Raw genomic sequence first — 20,094 nt, forward strand, 5'->3', positions numbered from 1 at the left:
TCTTCTCCGTCTTCCTTGCTAAGCCACGCCTACACGGCGCGGAGCACCAATCGCTATGATTGGTACGCCCACTTATGTAATAGGTCGTCCCACTACCCTTACCATTGTATATTAGGTATGTATATGTTCCGACAGTTCACCGTGGTTAGGATCTCACATTCATGTGCACAGTGAAACACTGTAGACAGTCGCCACATTACACTGCATATGTTTGGACTGTGGTGGAAAACCCCCATGACACAAGGACAAACTCACAGTGAAGCAGTGGTGGAATTTGAACCCACAACCCTGGAGGTGTTTTGTACATTTTCCTTGTGAATTGGGCTTTGTGTGATGTTAAAAATGGAACTTTGGAATGAAATATAATGCTAATAATAGATCTGAATTAAATGACATTTTATATTGTTACAAGGAAAGTATTTGCTTTCTCAAACTTAATGTCTCATACAGATACTTCTGATACTTGAGCAAATGGTACAGTATATACCTGGCTTGGGGACTTCCAGGGCTGCTGAACTTTGGGTAATTTTAATTCATAAAAATACCCTAGGATACCTTCGGATCTTCCTAAAAGATCTTTCCAGAAACAGACTCAGACACCAGGTGATGGCTCTGATATATGATATGTGCTGAATCATTGTTGCCTTGAACAGACTGAATAGAATCAGGAAATCCCACTGATATTTTATACAACACCCTTCTGGACACAGTTGTCTTAAAGCAATTCAGATTTAAGAAGAATAGCACCACAAAATGTCAGACCAACAAACAGGAGGCAGTAATACAAATCTCTGTGGAAAAATGTTGAAGGACAATGCAGAGAAGGAACAAAAAACTTCAAAACAGCACTCAACTGCCCAGCCCGCTGTGACATGTCATGCATATCACACTTATACTCAACCCAGGTATATAGATAGCGCCCAGGTATGAAGTGCGGATCAGCGCTGACCCTGAGATACGACAGACATGCGCTAAAGCTTTCAGAAGCAGGTGCATCATTGTTAGGGTCATTAGTTTAGATAAGCCACACTACAAACAGCCCAGAGTTATCAGTATTAATAAAACTCAGTCTGGGTTTAAATACTGAGGGAGGGAAGATGCTTCATATACTGGCTGGCAATGAACTCCATACGGCAGGAATTTGATAGCTTATGTGTGCAAGGCGAAAAAGTCCAATTAGCCATTTATCCAGATACATTAATTTGTTAAAAAATGTAAATACCTTTACACAAATAGTAAATACATTTACAATAAATTGTTATAATATTTTGTTATGACTAACACAAGCCACATTTTCAAATATAACTTTACAATTATTTTATTGAACTTATAGCATTTTCATCTGGGGAGTTGAAATTGCATCCTCCTTGAAACCATATTAAAATCGCCTAAACAGAATTGGTTGGATAGGATTATTGTCCCTGCAGATCAAGATCCGTACGTGCATGTTTTCTGCATTCTGTTAACAATAATGACGTCATCCGTACATCGCGGAAGTCGGTTAAGAATTCTGCTTTGTAATTGGGGTTTTCTATGGGTGACGTTTATAAGAAGGCGGGATTTAAAAGAATCGCGGAAGTTAATTTAAGCTCAATCATGTGACTTAGGTTTACCAAGTGGAAGAGGGCGAGAAAAATGATCTAGTTTGATGCCAAGCGTGGGTGCTTCTCAGGCTGATATCCTAAGTACACACGATATTACTATGTTTTGTATTTCGAATCCGCGAATGCATTGCAGATACTGTCTTATGTAATTCACTATTCATCTGATTCAGTGGGTACCGTCAAAGAGGTTAGATTTAGCAGCACAATTAAAGAGCTAAGAAGCGTGTCTGGTGGCGTGCCATTATAATGGATTGATCTAAGTTTGTGAAAATGCAGAAACGCAGCAATGGACAGCTATCCTTTAAATGTGTAGGCTGGTAGCTAGTAAGGACGCATGCCAAGCCGATGTCTTTACTTAACTAGATAATTGCGGCTGAGGTTTACCAGGCGTGATTGGTCTTTTAAATCGTAAAAAATAAAATTCGTTAAGTAGTTTGTTTTATCACGCTTGGTGGGTTCTTTGTTCTTTATCTGTGGCATGCCTTAGCAGTCCATATTCTACGTTTCAGCAAAAAATCTTTATCCCTTTACTTCATAACTGAGCGCATCTGTTTTCTGTAAAACTAAGAAAAACGACTATAACCCAGAAACAAACTCATCATTCAACAGAAACAATGAAATCAGTTTATTTCTCTGAAATGAAAGCATTTGATTTGGTTTTTATTTCTTAAATTCTTTTTTTGTACTCAAGCTCACATTCAAACCGCATCCGCTGACAAGGAGTGTGGTGGGTGCATTTTAGGCGTATACTCGCCAGTTACTTGTAAATTTGACGGTTTTCATTTTAAGACAGTAAGGCTTATTAAGGACGAAAGTAGTAATTTAATCTGCAAGGTGGATGAAGGGGGTCAAAGACCAGCAGAATAAAACTAGGGACAGGTGTGGCATGTTTGATACAGATGAACTGAAGTTCGTGTAAATGGTAACTTTTTTTAATGGTTTGTTTGCCCTAGCCATGGAGGAGATTAGAGTATCCCCTGACTACAATTGGTTCAGAAGCACCGTCCCTCTGAAAAGAGTAAGCTGCCTTCGCATGCTTGTATAAAATGTAACTAGAATATCGTGCCCTAGATATTTTGTATCTCTTTAGTATTAAGCGTAATCGCAGAGGATTTTAAGCGTTATTTTATGATCCGTATACAATTAGATCCAGCAATGGGTCTGGACATTTCACACTGTTAAGTGACTCACGCTTTTCTGATGGACGTCCATCCGTGATGCTCACGCTAGATCATAGTGGATGACGATGACAGCAAGGTGTGGTCGCTGTACGACGCGGGTCCGAAAAGCGTCAGATGCCCGATTATCTTCCTGCCGCCAGTCAGCGGGACGGCAGAGGTCTTCTTCCAGCAGATCCTGGCCCTCACTGGCTGGGGCTACAGAGTCATTTCGGTGAGTACTATGGGGGGGGGGGGACTCCACGTTCCTCACTGAATTGGATATGGAATAGCAGATGAATGTGTAGAGAACTTTTTTGCACAGTGTAATACCCCCTGCGTATCTATACTTACGCTTTTCTTGCTAAGACTTGTGTGGTTTAATAGAGGTTGAAATTGTTCTATCTGTGCTACTCATTATTCCGGAAAAAATATACCGACAAACGTTTTGTTGAATGTACTAATATATCAGTGGGTTGATTTACAATTGTTGGCTTAAGCGATGGTCAGTTTTTTTCTCCTGTGTCCATGGTCATAGTTTTTGAAAATTCTGGATAAGGTAACTCATACTGCTGTTATCTTTCAGCTCCAGTATCCAGTTTACTGGGATATACTGGAATTTTGTGATGGGTTCAGGAAACTGCTGGATCACCTACAGCTAGATAAGGTTTGATATTTTGAATGCTTACCTTTTTTCTTGCTATAAAATATTGATTTGTGTGTGACATTAAATGATGCTTCTTGAAGGGCATTTTTGCAAAGGATTAATAAATTTCTCTGTCGCAGGTGCACATATTTGGGGCTTCTTTGGGGGGCTTTCTGGCGCAGAAGTTTGCCGAGTGCACGTACAAATCTCCCAGAGTGCACTCCCTCATTCTGTGTAACTCCTTCAGTGATACCTCCATCTTTAACCAAACATGGACAGCAAACAGGTACAGTGTTCATCTGCCTGGCAGAGGCGTGCTGAGCTGCTGTGCACGCGATCCCCTGCATGCTGAACGCGTGTGACTTTTCTGTGTGTTTCTCCTGTTTCAGTTTTTGGCTGATGCCTGCCTTCATATTAAAGAAGATTGTTCTGGGGAACTTTGCAAAAGGACCGCTCGACCCGAAAATGGCGCATGCCATTGACTTCATGGTTGATCGGGTTAGAAGTTTCCTATCTTAGTCGTGTTTTTTTTCCCTTTTCTTTTCTTTTTTTTTTGGCTGGGTTCAGAAATGGTCTTTCCCTGTGGTACATTTTATGCTACTGCAAAATGCCTCCATAATAGTAGTATTTCCCGTATTTAATACTTTTCTTTTAAATGTACAAAGTTAATGTTGAACAGGTTGTAGTTAAGGTTGAACAGATGGCCAAAGCACTGACCGCTAGTTAGAACTGGTTAGAGCTGGAAAGTTAGGCATTTATAAAGTGTTTGTTCTAAACCAGACAGAGTACGTGTCTCACACATTCCCAACTGACTGGAAGGCAATCTCTCTCCTCTCTCTCTCTCTCTCTCTCTCGCCTTTTTGGCTCTGATGCCAGTTGGAGAGTCTGAACCAAAGTGAACTTGCCTCCCGATTGACGCTTAACTGCCAGAATTCATATGTGGAGCCTCACAAAATAAAGGACGTGGCTGTGACCATTATGGATGTAAGTAGAGTTTCGGCGTCGTCACGACTCCCCAGCCTTTGCTGGGACCTCAGAGGTTTCTGCCACGCTGAGTGTCGTCCGTAACCATTTGCGGCCGGACCCTGCCGTCTCTTCAGGTGTTCGATCAGAGTGCACTTTCACACGAAGCTAAAGAGGAGATGTATAAACTGTATCCCAACGCCAGGAGGGCTCACCTCAAAACTGGCGGCAATTTTCCATATCTTTGCCGAAGTGCCGAGGTCAACCTCTACATACAGGTCAGTATAACGTCTGGGGAAAGTTACAGACATGAGTTCGTTGTATGTTTCAAAATTAAAATGCTTCTTAGCAGGTTTAAACAGATTTAACAGCTTGAAGTGCTGCTTAGACCTGCCGGCAAGCTTGTTTTGTTGAATGATGACGAATTTCAGCATTTTAGTCACTTTTAAAATCTGGGGCATTGTTTTACATTTTGAGTCTTTTCTGTAAACAAAGACTTGTGCGTGCGTGTGCGTGCGCGATTCCATGGAGTTTCTCCCCAATAAACAAATGACTGCCATGATTTACGGGAAGTCCTGCGTTTTCTGAGCTGGACACTAAGTGAAATTGATATATGATAAAGGAAATTATTTTATTTGGGGGAATTGAAAATTCAGCATTTTTAGATTTTCTGGGTGCACATTCTGTAGAGTAACCTGTTGTTCAAGCAGGCCTGCTTATGTAATGCCTTTTCAGCGTTCATTTAATGTCAGTTTTGCCTGCTGCTCAGCGAGCGACTTTCCACTGAACATCACATTTTCCTCCAGTGATTCTCTAGAATATATGCGATACAGGGTTACAGGTCACTTTCAAATGGAGGAACTAAACGGGATTAACTTAATTTTCCATCTTTACTAAATTTTCTTGGGATAATTAAAGCTGTGATGTATCTTTTTTTTAAAACAAACAAGAGGTTATCGCTCTTCATTGTTCATTTCAGTTCAGAATGCCCATTCTGTACATGTATGGATAAACAAAAAGGCTGTATTCCATGTGCTGTCCCACACACACCTGCAGGAACACGCACATGCACACAGCCCCCAGGCAAAAGACAGATGACAGACATGCCTCACCCTCTGCTGGGCTTGCGGCACGTGGCCCTGCCCTCCTCGCAAGTTCGATGTATGTTTCAGATCCATCTGCGGCAGTTCCACAGCACCCGATACGCAGCCATCAACCCAGCCATGGTGAGCGCGGCCGAGCTGGAGGTGCGGAGGGCAAGCGTGTGCCCAGGGCAGGATGGCAATGAGGATCTGTAGGGGACAGGAAGGCGGGCCGCTGTGGCCGTGTCGGACATCACGAGGGTCCCCCTGACCGGCCCATCCTTATCCAGTGCTTGGAGATGCATCAACATGTGACCTCTGCGGGGTGGACATCAGACTTTTTTTTTTTTTCCTGGAATATCGGATATAATCTGCCCTGAAACGGAGCCTATTTTTACTTTGCAGAAAAATGCTATTTTAGTAACTAGACAGGGTACATGAATTTGTTTACGGAAAATACCAACTTTTTGTACCTTTTCTGCCTTATGTTTGCAATCAATATGCACTTTTTTTTCTTCATTGTGGTGTTTTTGATATGTCAGATATTTATCGATGAGTTGATGAGAAAAGAGTTTTGCTCTTTGAGGAATACAACCAAACAAAATATTAAAGATTTTGTTAAACGCCTATGATTTCTCCAGGCTTGTGTGATTATTCATTTAGTTGTTATACTGAATCAGACTGTGCTAATTTTTACAAATGAGTTTTTTTAACCTCGTCAACTGTCCCCAGCAAAACTACACTTACAGTTCGAAATGTATAAAATGTTTTATTTTGAAATAATACCACTTAGGTACACTTAAAATTTTGTAAAATGTAAGAGTTTTTACAACCAGAATACAGCATTTAAAATCTGTATTTTAAAGTAAAACTATTTTTTTTAGTGTTTAATCGCCTGCAATTTGTTTTTACAAAAGACTGCTTCCACAGATGTACTTCATTCCAACACTGCAAGTAAAAAAATAAATAAAAAAACGGAATGCCAAAGTAAAGAATAATTTGTCTGTCTGCAGTGTTTGCCCCACAGGCAGATGAAGCCAAACATCTGCTTTTGCATGTCTGCTTCTGTGCCTGACGTGTTTGTGGGCTGTTACGTGTTTGGCTGCGATGCCATAACTGCGCTGTGATTTCAGCACTGGGGCCTTGAACACAGCCTTAATTCACCCCCCCCCCCCAGTACTATAAGAGTGGCTGGTGCTGCTTTCTCACTTTGGATAAAAGTATCTGCTAGATCCAAGGTGTCTGTGCATTTGGGCTCATTAGAGACCAGTGTGTCCCCGTCGGTGCGTAACACGCCCTGTGTCTGGGCTCTTCAAATGGCACAATTAATAGTAATTGGCCGACACAGCTGCAACATCCACTGACCATTAGCCGACATTCGTTTATGCCTCTTGTTAAAGGTTAAATGTAAATGATGGTTCCTAAAGACAGATCCAACTATGTATGTAACGCACGAGTAATGGATTTAAAACTTCTGCCAGAAGTTATCCAGTCAAAAAAAAAGTGCAAAAAGGCAACTTCACCACTTATGCATTTGGGAAGATACACAAACGTCTCTGAATGTAAAAGGAACATAAGATGGTATTTAGCTGCTTTCATTGCAGCTTTATAAAAAAAGTTTGTGTTTCGGGGACCGGCAATAGTGTGTGTCCAAAGGCGAATGCAGCTAGTGCCTTTTCTGTTCAAGACCAAAGTGCTTAAATCACGTCTGTCAGATTCACCCTGTGTCCCTCCATAGTTGTGTAAACAAGTTGGCAAAGGAATTGTGCCGCTTTTATGGATGTATGTGTCGTATGTGAGCTTCAGTGTATTCACTGCGATTGCTGTTGGTGAGAACATATCCGAAGCTTCACCACACTTGTGGAAAAGCCTGAGAGTCTTTGGAGAGTCTCTTTCACATGGTGGTACATTTCTTCGGAGAACTTGAATCTGCATTAGCTTTTTGTCGGATACTTTCTGTTGAAAAAGAAATAGCAACATTTTAAAACACATTTCTAGTTGTCGTGACTTTTACACAGTGACGGTTGAGAACATCAACCTTTGACCTTAATATAAAGATATTGGAAGGGTCACATGACTGGTTATGTTTCTCACCTGCGAGATCTTTCCTAGCGATGGCCACCAGGGCCTCGTACAAGCCTTTGATTGGATTTTCACCGGCCATAGTCACACTGTGTAGCCAGATGAGCAACAATCGGTGTCCATGTTCCTTGTAGCTTTTTGTACCTTTTTGTATCAAAAAAAAGTATCCACTGTTTGAGTTTCCAACTACTAGAAGAATGAACATTCAGCAATTTTTCCCAGTAACCTAAGTTGCTGGTTTTGTTTATAAAAAAGTATATAAAATGCATATATATAAAAGCAAATGGTTTATGAGCTGGCTATATGTTTGTCCTTGAAAAAAATACATATAAAACCATTTATGAAAAGATCTAGGGCCCTTTATAAGTAGATTAATGAATTCTGATATTACTACAAAGTCGGATATGTCTAGGGAAATGTAACTGAACGGTCCTCTGCAGATAATCGGTTGCTGCACTATACCACTTTACTCTCCTTGTTTTATTTTTTAAAGGGTGTGACGATGAAATTCTTCTGAAAGATGCCTTTTAGAGATGTCTATTTTCGTCATCATTTTGGTTATGATATTTTGTTTAATACTGGAGACTACTCAAGGAAATAAAGATGTTGATGAGCACACTTGAGTTACACCCTGTCTGAGAACTCTTCATGTTATGAGTCTTTCGAGTGTTTCCTTGATCGCTACGCCCCCTACTGGCCACTGTTGAATATAACAAGGCTTCTCTGATAGCGCCATCGCTAACCCTGGACCCTCACCAGTCCACTGCTGCTCTATGGCCCGGATGTGTGCATCCGTCAGCTTCCACTGCCCGGCCAGCTTCTTCCACTCTCCCTGCTTCAGGTACTCGGTGGCCAGCCTCCACAAGACTGATCGGATGTGGCGGGTCTCCACTCGGTGGTCCTGCTTGAAGGTCACGTTCTTCTCCGCCCAGGAGTCCGAGTCGCTGCTCAGGTTGTCCTGACGCATCAAAATACAAAAGCGTAACATCACAATCTAAGATATTCAGTAACAAATAAGTACAGTGTTTCGTAAAGAATAAGTACGTCACGCTCAGTTTCACACGTGCCTTTTCCCATTTGTAAAATCTGTCTGCTTTGATGATCATGTCCACCAAACTGATGTGGTTTCCTCTTGCTGCTACATCCAAAGATGTCTTCCCTTGCTGAGCGAGATGAGACAGATCATTGTAATGAATTTGCAGGAAAACATTTTCCATGAATAAACACCTGTACTACCACTCGACACAACTCTGTCCTCCATTTGTCCTTCCAGCTGATCTTTGATATGCACACTTTACCATAAAAGGTAAATGAAGCAGACCTTGGCGTTAGCTGGCAGTTCCTGAAGTACCTTATCAAGGACTCTGAGGTCGACACCTGCGATAAGGATCATCTCGGCAATGTCTTGTCGGCCGAACTCCGCTGCTATGTGCAAGGCAGTCTGCTGCCTCTGTAAGACATAAAACTTCAGGTTTAAGAAACAGCGCTTTTTCCTCGATTGAAATTAAAACTCTCATTCAAATAATGAACGTGCAATGCAGAAAACAGAATCAGTGGGTAAGTAATTCTCTAAGCAACCAGTACAAAGGTGTGACACACAATGACAGTGATGAAGAATCAAGATCCTAATGGCGTGATATAAGGAACGCTGACGATCTGACTTCTCCCACAGATAATTGTTCCCAGGAGTTTAGCGAGCTCTCGCTTTTGTGTCCCGAGAGATGAACTTACACCATCGCAAGCATCCAGGTCACATTCTGCATCGATCAGGAGCCTCACTGTTTCCACATGGTTGTTGAGCACGGCAATGTGAAGAGCCGTGGTCCGTTGCTGTGGAGATATTGAGGAGGGCCACCTGAATCTCATCGATCGCTTTAGTATTAGCGCATGCTATTCTGTTTGTATTTCCAGCACTGTAGATTTCATTAAAGAACCATGCTAATTCTCAAATCAAAACAGACAGTAATCTGCCTTTCCATGTTCACTGGAGATGTGTATCATTAAACTCCCTATACTGACTATTTATCAGTCAGTACGTTAGTAAGGACACTGATGGATAGGTACTGTATCAATAATTACACTGTCCAAGGAGTCTGTGTTGATTCCCGCCTCTATTAATAGTCTTGCTGTTGTTACATGACTGTGTCGACTTGCAAAATGGAGAGCGTTCATACTCTTCTGTAAAAACAAAAATAACAAAAATACAATGGATATTGTTAAGTAATATTTATAATTAAAAATGAACAAACAAGACTATTTGAAATCAGACGTTCTAAGGACACTTATGGGTATCTAAAGTGTACAAATATTTGTATAAACAGCTTATTAATATATACAGAATCATATGTAAATATATGGAACTTGCATGTGTGAGTGCATTGACATCACAGCAGGATTCCAGCAGTAGCCGGACGCACTCTGAATGACCTCCATCGGCAGAGAAATGCAAGGCCGTCCATCCGTCCTGAAGTGTGCAAACACAGTGTCATTTTCCCCACATAAGATCAGGGGTGTTTTTCAATACCAAGAATGCAAAGATCATACTTGTGGTCTTGGCAAGAGCGGTTTTGCTAACTTTCCTCCCAAGAATGAACTTGGGGCTTGTATTGGAACTGGTCTTTGGCGATGGAAGATGACATAAAACGGGTACGCAAGTACGGTCAAGTACGCATATTGAGAAACATCCCAGATCTGTTCAATGCACATTTGCATCAGTCGTCTCAGAACCATTTGACAGATGAGAAATCCCAAGGCTGTGAAGCCCCCAGCAAGACATAAACTGTCTGAGGTGACCAGTCACTGACAGGATACATCACTTAGAGGACCTTACATTCAACGACTGACGCAAGTGTCATCCAGGCACATCTAGAATATGTATATGAAATGTTCTTCACTCGCACTTGTCTCCAGATTTCTCCTTTGGCTCACAAGCCTTCCACTCACAACATTTTTCTCGTCCAGACCCACTCCAGTCTCCACGATCTTCTGCAGAACTTCTATGTTCCCGTTCCTGGCCACCAGATGCAATGGAGTGTTCATCTCCTGCGAGAAGGTGAGAGCGGAACCAGCCATCTCGGTGAACCTGTCCCTTACTTCCAGTGCCCAGTTCTGACCCATTCTCATTTCATTTATGCTTTTTCTGAATCCTACATTAAAACAATGGGGGCCAATATATTTGCCAGGAACCAAGGAGGGATACCTTGTCCTTGACGTCGTGGGCACATCCAAACCCAATGAGGTATTCCACCACCTCCAGCTGTCCATGCTCTACAGCCAGGTGTAGGGCCGTCTTACCTGACTGAGGGAGGAGGCAGGTGTTAAGTACGGCAATTCAGTGACTCACCCGATGGTCGCTCACAGCACACTGTTACCCACTGTGAGAATTTGCCACTTTTTAAAAAAAAAAACAAAAAACAAACCCTACTACAAATCCCCATCCATCCATTTTCTGTAGCTGCTTGTTCTATTCAGGGTCACAGGGGACCTGTAGCCTGAGACAGGGAACAACCCAGGATGGGGCCCCCATTGCAAGGCACATACATCTATGGCAGGGGTGGTCTTATGGTGCCAGGGTGGTCTTATCCGCAAAGGGCCGGTGTGTATGCGGGTTTTCGCTGCAACTCCCTAATTAGATTACTAATTAGAGGACTGATTGGCTGAAGAGTCCTCAGAACTGGGTTTGAACAGCTGACCTACAGGTTATCCCAAAAATCTGCATACACACCGGCCCTTTGCGGATAAGATTGGCCACCACTGACCTACGGTAACTTCAATTAACCTCAGCTGTTTTTAGATTGTGGGGGGAAACTGGAGTACCTGGAGAAAACCCCACGACAAAAACATGCAAACTCCACACACATGAAACCATGGCAGAGACTTGAACCCTGGTCCCAGAGGTATAAGGCAACAGTGTTAACCACTATGCCACCCCATCACAAGACTCCCACATATTTTTATGAATGTCACTAAAATTCAATGGCACTGCAAAACGACTCTATTCCACATAATTCAGCACAAACCCACACAAATTCAACAGCTCAAAAATTCTGTCCATCTTACTGCTTCCAACTATAGAGTTGATAGAGATGCAATACTGATACTGACTGTGTTACCCTAACTTACCAAGTTAATTAAAAATGACTTTACAGTACTGCTAACAAGCAGTGTATTGTTGGGGACATTTAAGTCACAGGGTATCCACGCCCCATGCATTATCATCCAACCACTTTTCACCACTATGTGGACAGCCAATCACAACTGCCATATGAAACAAGAGTGATATACTGCCAGATATTTGTTCACAGAAACATGACAAACAAAATCTGTTAGTATTCTTTATGGTAGATTACTGTGTCTGTTATCAGTCGCATCAATCTTGTCATGTACTTCCAACAAATGAGGACAATGCTGATTTCAATTATTCATCACTGTGACAGTGATGGACAAAAACAAGCACAAAGTGATGAATAGCCAGCCCTCCGCTCATGTGAGCAGCAACTACTATAGTGATAAGAATATATCATATCATCCATCCATCCATCCATCCATCCAACTGCTTATTCTCCTCAGGTCTGTGGGGGTAATATCACCCTTCTGCCGTGGCCGGCTCCTTCCCCACCTTGTCCACTCTGTCAAGCCTCACATCCTCCAGGTCTTCCATGATGAACTGCATGACACTAACGTGACCCCTCTGTGCGGCACAATGCAGCATGTTTAACCCATTCTGCCAGACAGAAAACAGCCACAGTCAGGAAATAAAAACCAGTGAGGACGACCGCAGACTTCCGTAAGGCCGTGCCAAGAGCAACACTGGCTGGCAGCATCGTGCGCTGGTTGTCATAGTGACAAAGCAACATACCTTGTTTTCACAGTTCAGTTTTGCCCCTGAAGCCACTAAGATCTGCAGGATTTTGTGGTGACCAAACCAGGATGAAAGCAGCACAGCGTTCATGCCAAACTGGATAAAACAGACAATAAATATTTAACTAGATTATTTACTGCTTAACATGCAAAATCCCAGTGTTACAGGTTAACATCACATCAACTCAAACCAGTAAATATTCTTAATGCTCTCCAGAGAGTAGCCGTGTGTTAATATTTGTGCATTATACAAGAGAAAGCTTTTTTTCTTAGTATAATCTCATGCACAACAAGATCTCGTGTATTAAGAGAGGAAAGACACGATATGTGAGCCGTGTGCATGACATTAGGTATTAAGCTGTGTCGTTGGAAACACTGCACAGTCCTGCCCTTTGAGCTGCGGTTGACTCTCTTTGTGTGCTGAGGCCCCATTCTGATGCGTCCTGTCCACAATCTGAGCTCATGAGCCAAAGGGCCCAATCAAAAGCCCAACAGAGGGGTGGAGAGTGGCTCACTGAACTAAGCTTCTGTGCCTGGGATCCAAAGATCACAGATTCAAGCCCCAGCCTCAGTAGAGCAGTCACATGTCCGTCACATGTCCATGGGACCTTGAGCAAGGCCCTTCACCCCCAGCTCCAGGGGGCCACACATTCAGTGACCCTGCACAGTGACCCTCAAGCTATGGAGAGCAAGAAGGGACCAGCAAAGAAACAAATTCAAATGCATTTGTTCAACTGGCAAATAAAGCCTTCTGTCATTGCTACATTCAATGCAAGTTACCACAGCAGAAATGTGTGAGAAACTGTAGAACACTTTGGATGCCCATTACTATGCAAAAGTCTTAGGCAGTCAAAGGAAATGATTAGAGCTATTTCTCTGGGTAGTAAGTGTATGTTTGCTAAAAATAAAATGCAATTTAGATGTCAGAGTAGACTGAAATTAACAGTAAGACAATTATTTCTTCTGTTCTCCAAAAAGTTACTAATGTCTTGTTGGATGGCTAGATGAACACCGCTTCCATTCCCAAACCTCTCCTCAGGGGCGTTCTATGTATTTGTTAAAATTCACCACTAGCTCAATTTATTATTTGATTTAAGTAGCTAAGTAGCAAAAACAAGGTATTAATTAGCCAAACGTGGTATGCTGGTGGTCAAGACAAAAAACACATGGGTGTACTGGATGGTGGCTGCAGATAGTGGAGTAGCATTAGCAGAGGTTCAGAAAGCCGACACACTTCAACATCAACATCATACCATCAACACAATGATCATTTAAACATCATTTTCTTTGATTGCCTGAGTCTTTAGCACGAAACTGTATTGGATTCTCCAGGAAGGAACCAGTGGCCAACAGAAAGGCAACCAAACACTGCAGATGTTGCAGAAGACGACTCCCTACTGTCTTCACGGGACTCACCAAGCACAACCCTAACCCTATAATCCACAGAAGTTATAAGCACACGATACATAACTTGCATGGAAAATGCTTTTCTTGTTCACCAAAGGGAACAGACAACTGATTTGTAATGTGATGTCGCTCTACCTTGTTTACTTTAGATTTCCTGTTTAGTTACTCTGGTACTTGACCCGCCTTTCTACACCTATATATGGTTGTACAAACACAACAAGCATAAAACTGAGAGCCAGAACCTTCTCGCTGAATGACAATGTTTCCTTGGTAACCAAAGTAAATAAATTAGATAACAAACAGGCATGTAGGACATCAGCTAAGGTTCTCTTTTTCCACCAGCCTCTCAGGGACACCTACAACGTCCTCGGAGTCCAGTTCAGTGTCGTGGTCCAGGAGCAAGCGCAGGGCCTGTTCATTTCCCATCCCTGCCGCCCAGTGCAGGGCCTTCCTGCCGACCTGCAATGGGATCCAGAACCAGCAGGTGAACAGAACCAACCGGAATGAGGTCCGAGAATGAAGCACGTCAGTGTCTGGGGGGTGACCATCACTATAGTAACCAGAGATCCAGTCACGTCTGTTGCGCTATTTGCGTTTAACCAATATGACATAACATAACCATCATTATGTCGTATTTGGAAAAAAATCATTAATTAAGAGGTTATCTAAAGGCAGCACAGTGACTAGACTGTCCTAATGCCATAAAGAGGAAAAACACTCAAAACGGGCATTTAGCTGAAAATGAAAACAACATCCTGTTCTCAAATGACCCACGATGCCCTTCCTCCAACTCTAATGTTGTACAATGTCTTTAAAGGAAAATAAAACATGATTTAACCACCATTTCCTCATATTATTCATCAAATCTGATCCACAGATCCTCAATATGCCCCTATATTTAATTACACATGCGGTACCATTTGCTCTCAGCCTTTGTGCTTGGTTAACGATTTCTCTGTAAAATTCTCTCGCTTTCACACCCTGTCCTACTTCGGCAGTGTAAAAAATGCTTTAAAATAGCCACAGTATGCAAATCGATTTAACAAGGTAAAAATTATTTTCTAGTATTTAACGGACTGTCTGCTTACGTTTATTTAGATGGTCTTTAGATGAAGTTTTAAAGCTTTGCTAAAGTTATTTCGGGACGCCATAATTTTGTGAACATTTTTACATAAAATTCCCACGCTAAGGAATATATACAAAATGTACATCGAGCGGATGCAGAGAGGAGGCTCCGGGAAACAGGAATCTGAGCAGCTCAAGGCTGAAAGCACAGGGCTTCCTGCGAGATGCTTGTCAAATTTAAACACGAACATACATTAACTTTAAAAGAGTAAATGGAACGTAATGGGCTGGAAGCAGCTTGGGATCTGTCAGATACTCACTTTGTTTTTGGCTTTGACGTCCACGCCTTTTCTAATGAGCTCCTGCATTTTTTCCACATCGTTTCTTTTGGCAGCATCGTGGAATTCTTTTTCGGAGCGAAGCACTGAAAGGAGAAAACAGATTATTAAAAAAATATATATATATTTTTTTAAATTCATTCATTAAATTATTGTTGTCACAGCACAGTTTCACTTACAAACCTGAGCGGTTTTCATAACTGCTCACATTAATAACAGGCTGACTTTCCATCTCTCTGATGTCGTTCTTTCAGCAGATAGTGAATTTCCCTCGTAACCCCGTATACAAAAGGCTGAAAGAACAGCCCGTCTTTCCACGGTACACTGTCATAGTTATATCACTGTACGATCTAAGCTATTTTACAAAAGAAACGTTAATAAAGCGGCGTGACCCTCTGCTGGATCAGTGGTACAGAGGACGCATGGACCGATAGTATTAAATCAATTAATTATAGAGCTAAACAATTCAGTACTGCAAATAAACGTAACGTGACGATTCTTGGCCTATTACAGCCTGACACATATTTATCAGCCATTCTTAACACTTTAGTATTTACAGCACTACCCGTTTTTTCATATAATACCGGGGCTATAAACAGTTATACCGACCAATTAATCGAAAGAAAAAAATAATAATTGCATAAGAAACAGTGACAAAAATTACTGCTACATCTCAATTAACGCAGATTTATTCATTTAACAGGATATCCGGCATGAAACAGCAGACTGTAAAATATCACGTTTGCCACTTTGCTACCCCGGCCAAAACTTCCACAGGAGGCGGTTAGAACTCCGTACCTGAACATGGGAAACAGGAGTATCAATGGCAAACGAGACAAAGTTGATCAGGATTAACTAAGCTAAATACTATTGTTTCTTTCTAAATTTCTAACTGCGAAACATAATTCACAGTCATCTCATTATCACCGTTGTTTTCACGCACTTTGTTGTCTTCCAATTTCTAAACCCAAGACACGTACGCTGAAGTACATGTTTTATAATTTGCATCTCGAACTTACAAAAAACTTGTTTCGATTGTAAATTCGTGACATAATTGGCATACTATATTTAGATTACGCGGTTGATTTATATTATGTTGACAGCGAAGAAATGCTTGAAATACAGTACGTAATTACTGTTTCAACTGTGAGCTGAAATAAACATCATCAGAGTTAAGGCTTTGGCCATCACGATACGGTCAGCAGGTCAGCTGAAATTTTCCGTAAGATCCAGAGGCAAATGATACACTATGAAACATCCGTATCGTTTTTATTGCCAGCAAGCCATTAATCAATGCAGCGACTTACAGATATCATCCTCTGACACCAAATCGTCGTCCATTCTACTGCTGGGGGGCGGGGGAGACGGAATTCAGATTAAGGGCATTTCTCTTTCGGAGCCCAGTTGAGGAATGTGCCCCAGAGGGATATTCTAACTAAAATATTGAAGAGAGCCGCTAAGCTGGTTGCACATCCGGGTGTCGGGTGCAGACCTGCCCTTCTGCCAGCGATAATCTGATGTACGCTACTATGTCCATGGCTGCGCCTCACTACTGATCGTAATCCAGCCCCGTGATGCTGGATCCCCTGACAAGACAATATCTAAAACCGATTTTACACAAAGGCAATTATAAATGCCGGAGTATTTCTAAAACGTTTTATTGAGGCTGACCAAGAAGCTTGTGCAGATTTCTCTGGGATCGGAATCGTGGACTATTTATAATATATCGATTTAGTACACCGATTAAATTTATTATTTTACCCTGCACAGCTCCGTTTTAAAACAGGGCATTGATTATCGTTACGCAAGGGGATTTTTCAATTCAGTGAAAAAGAACTGATGTTAAAGAACATTCTTTAAGGTATATCCAAATTCAGTAAAACTCACACATTGGTTGTCCTAGACTTTAAAATAGTTAACTGAATCCTGTGCTAAGCTTGAACTGATGTCGGATACTATTATTCTTAAAACAGTTTTTTAAGACAGGAATTTTCTGCTGCGGCAGTTGATTTATGTGGAGTAAAATACAGGTTACGCATAAAAGTAGCGTCACATAACATCCACAAGAGGGCGATATTTCCCGTACCATCATTCTCTACGCCGTTCCCAAACTGTTAGAATTTCACGGTTAATATTAATAGTTTCATATGTGCCTATTTTTATTTATTTGCTTGTTCGTTTGCTTGCATTTCGTCATTCGTCGGTATTTGTTCTTGAGTTTTCTTACTGAGACGAACAAACATCTCAAACACGACGTTGTCCAACATCGTCATTTGTTGAATCATTGAGGATGGATGAGCAGATATATATTTTCGCCTGTAGCTATACAGTTAGGGCAAGAGTAACAAAAGTCGACACTCTGTCTGGAGTTTCCATACCTTCACCCTGACATCACACAGAGACAGTGAGGGTTGTGCACAAAATGCAATAACACATGTCAGAGGGACTTTTTGATTTATTACTTGTTACCAAGACCTGTTAGTCCTACAGATGACACAGCTGGCTGCCCCCCCCCCCTCCCCAATGTCTGAAATAAAGTGAAACTGAGTAGTGAACTTTGCTGGGGAGGGAATTAAGGGGGATACCTGTGGTGAAGATTGACTACGGCACCACATTCGGGTTTCGACCGGTCCTGCCTGTTACCGACCACTATAAATCACAATCCATACCCTGATCGCTCGCCTTTCTCCGCAGCTGCACTCTGCAGATGGAGCCACGAGTACAGGGTGACTAGCACAGTGGAAAAGCTGCCACATGTTTGTTTGTGAACCACCGCAATCTGTTTATGCTCTGGCAATGTGCTTGGGAGGGTCACCTGCTAAACTCACATACCGACCAATAACTGCAGTTTGTGCATACAGACAGACATACACACACATGCACACAAACACTGCACATTTCAAGCCCCCAATCAAAGGTTCAATTCACTACAGAAATAGTATGTAAACAGCATCAGAGAGACAGACTTTGTTCCACGGTCAGCATGAAGAGGAGCCTGGATGGATGTATAGCTAGGCGTGTATATCTGGAGTCTTGTAAGGTGTCTCTTTTGATGTGGCAACCAGAAACTAAGTGCAAGGATATTTATATATGTGTCAGAATGTGTATATACAGTGTGTTTAATCTTAATTCATATATTCAACGACATACATTAAAAACAACGTGAGGATTGATTGCTCCAAAACAGCATACATTGACTTTGGAGTTGAAAAAGTCTAAATTGCATTAATAGCCTATATTATGAGCAGGGGACTATAGTATGGTCACTACAGTAACAATAAGCAGATACTAATGTATTACAATGGTTACGTTAAAACATTCTATTTATAGACTGAATGTTCGAAAACCACATCCAATTAAAATAATGATTTGAAGTGTGACATCTATTTTTCTGCTACATTTAGCACATGTGTTATTTATTTATAGAGGAATCTAACTTCATTTTTAGGTTGTAAATTATCTGAAGTAACTGTCTTCATAAGAGCAGCCAGCTCGACAAAAACGAAATCAAAATGAAAAAAAATGATCTGCCGTTGTTTCTGCTACATTTTCCTTCGATTCCCGTCCCTTTTGCTTCGATCACGTGGGTCACTGTAGCGGGACACATGGGACAGCTTCGCTTTAGCGTCCCTCCATCTATGCTGCCTTGCATGCAGAGCACTACGCCAGTTTCTTATCTCTCTGCGGGGCTGAGTGTGGTGAGCCCACGTCCATTCCGTAGACAGCAGAAGTTATTGTGAAGCAGCTTTGTTTTATGATGCTAAGTTTTCTGTCCATGGAACCTGAAATTGAAAACAGTGAGGAAGATCTGCGTAGAAAGACGTGCAAACTGGTGCAAGAATCTCCATGCATGACACACACTCTATTTGGGGAAAAAACCTCCAGAACTACTATATACATTTTCAGGTGGATCTCAGTCATCTACACAACCACTTTGATATGTTTATGTGATCCTGCATTAAAGAGGTTTGGTAATAAAAAAAAATAGGTACATTGCTGCCCGCTTTAAGCAATGCCATAGTAACACACTGAGCAGGCTAACACTCACAAGCTGTGAAGTATTTCACAGCACTTGCCCAGAGCGTTGCCGGGGCGACGAAACACAAATACACCTAACCATGTTCTGGTGTAGACTAGCACCATGCAGGCCTACATGCACAAACATGGAAAAAGTAACGCAATCGTCATCATGTCTTAAAAGTTCTTATTTGTTTTATTTATTATGTGCCACTGCAGAAAAAATAACAATTTCCCAAACTTCCAGAGATGACGTACTAATACGATACCTAAAACAATCTTGGTTTTAAAATAAATTGGTTGAAACAGTTATGCAACTGCTAGGTCCAGAAAGTGGATAAAACTGCCATCACTGGAAGCTCTGGAAGATGATGATGATGATGATGAAGTAGATGATGATGATGATGACAGTAATGGTGTTGCTTTGTGCGGGAGTTATGCAGCAGCTGGTCTCTCACGTGTCTTCGTTTAGTTCCTCAGAAACAGCTTAATGGCCACATGATGAGTGGGCTGGATACTGTCAGCCGGTTCCTCACAGTGGTACTGTCTTCTGTTTTATGCAGTTTCTGAAACGTAACAAGGAACCAGCCAACAAAAAGATCCACACCCAGACAAGCCGAAAAACACGTCGAAATGCCATCGACTTCCGCCTTACGAAAAAGTGTAACTGGGTGTCCCTATTAGCCACTGAAACCGCTCGGCAAACAAAACATTTTTGTGAATTTATCTTTTCAATGCTGGAATACAATTACCTCCCATTTTGGACTCTCACCTCTTGCACTCTTAATATGCTTTAACAAAGAAATGAATATCAAAGGCATTAATGTATGTAATCAATATGAAAAGATATAAATCAAGTCAGCACAATGCAGC

General features: G+C 41.7%; 2 protein-coding genes across 3 annotated transcripts; one reads left to right on the top strand and one right to left on the bottom strand.

Moving 5' to 3' along the window:
• Positions 1–1,558: 1,558 nt before the first annotated feature.
• spg21 (SPG21 abhydrolase domain containing, maspardin) lies at positions 1,559–6,079 on the top strand. Its single transcript, XM_023814221.1, has 9 exons — positions 1,559–1,685; positions 2,558–2,622; positions 2,835–2,996; positions 3,348–3,428; positions 3,548–3,693; positions 3,797–3,905; positions 4,284–4,391; positions 4,508–4,648; positions 5,543–6,079. The coding sequence occupies exons 1-9, from the start codon at positions 1,649–1,651 to the stop codon at positions 5,666–5,668; spliced, it is 975 nt and encodes a 324-aa protein (XP_023669989.1). The 5' UTR covers positions 1,559–1,648; the 3' UTR covers positions 5,669–6,079.
• Positions 6,080–6,178: 99 nt separating this feature from the next.
• ankdd1a (ankyrin repeat and death domain containing 1A) lies at positions 6,179–16,756 on the bottom strand. Of its 2 annotated transcripts, none has more exons than XM_023814220.2 (15): positions 16,512–16,756; positions 15,187–15,290; positions 14,162–14,260; positions 12,393–12,491; positions 12,153–12,257; positions 10,734–10,832; positions 10,478–10,576; positions 9,900–9,998; positions 9,614–9,712; positions 9,266–9,364; positions 8,886–8,984; positions 8,602–8,697; positions 8,291–8,492; positions 7,547–7,678; positions 6,179–7,408 (listed from the first exon to the last, which is right to left on the bottom strand). In XM_023814220.2, exons 1-15 carry the CDS (start codon positions 16,543–16,545, stop codon positions 7,347–7,349), a joined length of 1,527 nt encoding a protein of 508 aa, XP_023669988.2. In that variant the 5' UTR covers positions 16,546–16,756; the 3' UTR covers positions 6,179–7,346. The 2 variants fall into 2 exon arrangements, with proteins under 2 accessions (XP_023669988.2, XP_023669987.2); XM_023814219.2 differs by lacking the exon at positions 16,512–16,756 and adding an exon at positions 15,388–15,880.
• Positions 16,757–20,094: the final 3,338 nt, after the last annotated feature.

This window comes from Paramormyrops kingsleyae, chromosome 11 (genome assembly GCF_048594095.1).
Source record: "Paramormyrops kingsleyae isolate MSU_618 chromosome 11, PKINGS_0.4, whole genome shotgun sequence".
Lineage (NCBI taxonomy): Eukaryota > Metazoa > Chordata > Actinopteri > Osteoglossiformes > Mormyridae > Paramormyrops > Paramormyrops kingsleyae.